The 4,959-nt window shown below is 42.6% G+C and overlaps 1 protein-coding gene across 1 annotated transcript in view; it reads left to right on the top strand.

The window, feature by feature from the left end:
• TMED8 (transmembrane p24 trafficking protein family member 8) overlaps positions 1–4,959 on the top strand; it is a 47,722-nt gene that overhangs the window by 30,216 nt on the left and 12,547 nt on the right. The window contains exon 3 of the mRNA XM_017880659.1: positions 971–1,028. Within this exon, the coding sequence (XP_017736148.1) occupies positions 971–1,028 (58 nt within the window). The remainder of the gene's footprint in view (positions 1–970; positions 1,029–4,959) is intronic.

Genomic DNA, 4,959 nt, shown 5'->3' with positions numbered 1-4,959 from the left:
AAAAAAAAAAAAAAAAAAAAAAAAAGACGAAGCAAATGAAGCAGTGAGTTCAATAATTTGCTCAAGTTTACATAGCTTTAGTTTTGTTCAGCTCCATAGCTTATTCTCATAACCAGCCAGAGAGTTTTGAGTTCTATGCCTGGAGCTACTCAGCTAATATACATAATAATCCTATAGAAGATGTAGCCTCCTCAAGGCTTTGATTATTTGAGACCAGTCATGTTTTCATCAAATCTCCTGAGGAGAACTCCTTTCCATCTTCTTGCCATCATCCCTTTTCTGTACCTGCTGATTTGAAGGACCTCTGGGTGATGGGTTTGGCACAGAAGTGTTTTTTTTTTTTTTAATTTGTGCAGATTCATGGGGTCTGTGATACATTTTTTATGTGTATATAATGCACGGTGATCAAGTCAGGGCGTTTATGGTGTCCATCACCAAAGTACACAAAACTGTTTTGTACTTCGGAGGGTCAATAAATTTTTTAAAATAAGAAACACAGAACATCCTTGGACACAAAGGGATTTAATTTTGTTGTTGTTGTTGTTGTTGTTGTTGTTGTTGTTGTTTTGAGACGGAGTCTCGCTCTGTCGCCCAGTCTGGAGTCCAGTGGCGCAATCTCGGCTCACTGCAAGCTCTGCCTCCCGGGTTCTCGCCATTCTCCTGCCTCAGGCTCCCGAGTAGTTGGGACTACAGGCACCCACCACCGCGCCCAGCTAATTTTTTGTATTTTTAGTAGAGGTGGGATTTCACCGTGTTAGCCAGGATGGTGTTGATCTCCTGATCTTGTGAATTGCCCGCCTCAGCCTCCCAAAATGCTGGGATTACAGGCATGAGCCACCGCGCAGGGCCAGGGATTTAATTTTTAACTTTTGTTTCTAACATTTGCTGAGCAAAGATAAAAATCCACTGAGTGTGATGCCTGAGGCTCACTTCTTAATGCTTATGTGTCTATTGGAACTATCTTTTCTAGTGAGGCTGGCTGGCTGGCCAGGCTCTCCCCTTCCATTGAGGTGGCCTCCCTGCTCCAGGTCAGTACAAACCAGAAGCTTAAAGCAGAGACTTTTCCTTTACGTGGCTTATCACCAGCATCAAGTGATTTGAAATTCATCTTTCCCCAAATATCCTTTTCTAATTCCCCAGAGCATAAAATGCTAATGTGAATATTAAATTTACATGGGTGGCACATATCCTGTTTAACATAATCTTATTATTTAATGAGACATAGTCTTGCTCTGTTGCCTAGGCTGGAGCACGCTGAGCAGTCATAACTGCCTGCAGCCTCAAGCTCCTGGACCCATGCAACCCTCCCACTTCTGCCTTGTGAGTAGCTAGGACCACAGGCATGAGCCACCACAGCGAGCCATAAAATATGTTTTTTAAATAAGCAGAATCATGTTTTTTCAGAGTAGCATGCACAGATTCAAAGAGACTAAAGTTTAGATGTCACACACAGTAAGTCAGGCTAATGATTCAGATAGCCTGTTCTAGTCTCACCTTTCCAATATTATAAATGATAGTCTGATCCAGAATTTCTCTTTTATTCCCAAGCAAAAATTAACTTGTTCATTTTTTTATTCAACATACATTGTGGGGCTAAGACTTATTTATTCAACAGATGTTTGTTGGGAGCCTACCATGTACCTGATACCGTTCTAGGTACTAAAGATACCACAAATGAACAAAAGAGTCTGTCACTGCTCTCAGGGAGCTTACGGTCTAGTGGGGGAAGTGGACAGAAAACAATTACACATCATACTTCATAGACTCTTAAGTTGCCATCAACTGTAAGATGTACTTTCATGTACCACCAAGAAAGGAAGAAATGCTTAAGATGGATCGTCTAATAGACACCCCCATATGGAGCTGGGATACCAAAAGCCTGGACCTTCAGTGAAAATATAAAGAAAAAAATCCCCCACACAGAAAAGGACAGCAAGGAAACTTGACACTGTGTCATAGAAGGAAAAAATCTCCCCTGAGAATAGTAACCACAAGTTGGTATTAGCCAGTGTCTTGTCTAAATTCACTCTGCCAGGATGATCTAAACAAAACCCTAAACAGAGAACTTAATTTCAACGCGTCTCAGATTGGTAGCATTCCTAAGTACTGGCAGAAGCAAATGCAAATCTCTTGCGGAAAGACTTGACGTCAGTCCAGGCCCACGGCACTTTTAAGATATCATTAATTTTTAAGACATCCTGTCTTTCAGTTGTGTTAAAATCTAAAAGCCAGGGTGCATCTTGCAATCAACAAAATATGCTCCACATCATGTCAGGCAGTAATAGGTGCAGTGAAGAAAAACGACAGTGACGAGGCCAGGAAGGGGTAGCCATTTTATATACAGACCTCTGAGAAACCTCTCAGCAGAAAACCTGCAGGAAGGAAGTCTTCAGTTAACTAAAGAAGAGTTAATGTCCTAGAAGAGTATTCTAGGCAGAGGTTACAGCAAATGCAAAAGCTCTCAAGTGGGAGAGTACTTGGGGTGTTTGAGAACTATCAAGGATTGAAGAGGCTGTTGTGGCTGGAAGGACCAGGGTAGAATGAGGATTCTGGGAGGTGAGGTCAGAGTGCAAAGGGCCTTAGGGCCGGGCAAGGTGGCTCAGGCCTGTAATCCCAGCACTTTGGGAGGCCGAGGTGGGTAGATCACCTGAGGTCAGAAGTTTGAGACCAGCCTGGCCAACATGGTGAAACCCTGTGTCTATTAAAAATACAAAAAATTAGCCAGGTGTGGTGGTGCACACCTGTAGTCCCAGCTACTTGGGAGGCTGAGGCAAGAGAATTGCTTGAACCAGGGAGGCAGAGTTGCAGTGAGCCAAGATCCGAGATCATGCCACTACACCCCAGTGAGCGAGACTGTCTCAAAAAAAAAAAAAAAAAAAAATGGTGTTAGAGTTCCAGGTGGCAGGCTTGGTTTCCGGTGCTGTGCATACAGAGGCAGTGAGAGCCAGTGCCTGCCACCAAGCTTACTTTCTAGTAGAGGAGGCAGATGATACAGTGTCAAGAAACAGAAATGGACTATAATTTCTGGGTTGAAGAGTGTTAAAATAGGTCCACAGCCTAGGCCAGTTTACAGCTCACACTGAATTACCCAAGTGATCTTTATAGAATTACCTATAAAGATCAACAGAATCCCACAGCTCTGATTCTTGGAGTGACCTCCTCTTGTCTGTCCTGAGGTGGGCTGGAGTAATTTTAGATATTCCGAAAGAAGACTCTGTTTTATCTGAAGAGGTAACTTGTAAAATAGGAGTGATTTTTCTGTTTATGTTAAAAAAGGAAAGAAACAAACTAATAAACTCTAAAATAAAGCCTCCGTCTGTTTCCCCCATGAAGTGTATACTACCATTTTCCAGACATTTACTCAGCCTCTTCAAGGAAATGATGCCCTCAAGGAGGGATTCTCAGACTTTTATACTCTTACAAATGATTGAGGACCCAAAGAATTTTTGTTTGTGTGGGTTATACCTATCAATATTTACTATATTAGAAATTAAAACTGAAAAATTAGAATATGGTTATTTGTTAATTTAAAAGTAATGAACTCATTACATGCTATATATAAAACATGTTTTTACTTAAAAACAACTAATTTTCAAAGCAAAGAATGTAGTACAAAGAGAGACATTGTAAATCTCTTTCATGTTTGGCTTAATAAAAGACAGTTGGATTCTCAGCTCTGCTTCTGAGTTCATTCCATTGCAATATCACATGTCATATAGTCTCTGGAAAATTCCACTGCAGACTCTTGAGAAAATGAGAATAAAAAAGGGGAAATAACATTTTAGTGTTATTAAGAAACAGTTTGAACTTCGCAGACTCCCTGAAGGGTCCCCAGACCATACTTTGATAACTGTCATTCAAAAAAAATCCATGTCACCTTTTATCGGCAACAGATTTCCAAAAGGCCTGGGTTATTGTGCTACAGACCTGGCACTAATTTTCTAGTTTTTGTGAAGCCAGGGGAAATGGAAGAGAGCATAAATCATTCTCTTGCATCTTTAAAATCAACTATTCACGGCCAAGCACGGTGGCTCAAGCCTGTAATCCCAGCACTTTGGGAGACCGAGGCGGGTGGATCACCTGAGGTTGAAAGTTCGAGACCAGCCTGACCAACAACATGGAGAAACACCATCTCTACTAAAAATACAAAATTAGCTGGGTGTGGTGGTGCACGCCTGTAATCCCAGCTACTCGGGAGGCTGAGGCAAGAGAATTGCTTGAACCCGGGAGGCGGAGGTTGTGGTGAGCCACGATCACACTGTTGCTCTCCAGCCTGGCTGACTCCGTCAAAAAACAAACAAACAATCAACTATTCACATAGCTGTGTTTGAAGCCATTGGGATTGTTGATTAATGTGCTTTAAAAAGGAGAGAAAGTGATGACCCCTAGCACTGACGGGGACAGGGTATGAAATAGACTTGCTGAAAGACTGCCTCATGGATAACTGCAGAGAGAGTTGCCTCGATCATCAGTTTGTAGTTTGTTTTGGTGCATACAGAGGCAGTGAGACCCAGTGCCTGCCACCAGGCAGGCCTCCTTAGGCAGGCCTCCTCCTTTTGCTTCTAGCCAGTGGCTTTGTGTGTAGAACTGAACTGAGATTCTAACAATTCTTTGGTTAAAATTCTGTGGGTCCCAGAGTGAGGAATAACATTGGAACTCATAGAAGCTGAGGGCAGAATGGTGGTTAATAGGGGTTGGGGCCAGGGGGTCGGATGGGGAGATGTTGGTCAAGTGGTATAAAGTGTTAGAAGGAGGAACAAGTTCTGGAGACCTTTGTACAACATGGTGACAATAGTTAATAACAATGTAGGCCGGGCGCGGTGGCTCAAGCCTATAATCCCAGCACTTTGGGAGGCCGAGACGGGCGGATCACGAGGTCAGGAGATCGAGACCACCCTGGCTAACACGGTGAAACCCCGTCTCTACTAAAAAAAAAAAAAATACAAAAAACTAGCCGGG

Source organism: Rhinopithecus bieti, unplaced genomic scaffold (assembly GCF_001698545.2).
Source record: "Rhinopithecus bieti isolate Rb0 unplaced genomic scaffold, ASM169854v2 scaffold_11380, whole genome shotgun sequence".
Classification (NCBI taxonomy): Eukaryota; Metazoa; Chordata; class Mammalia; order Primates; family Cercopithecidae; genus Rhinopithecus; species Rhinopithecus bieti.
Note: the sequence above shows the minus strand (reverse complement) of the source record. Positions and strands in the feature narration are given on the sequence as shown.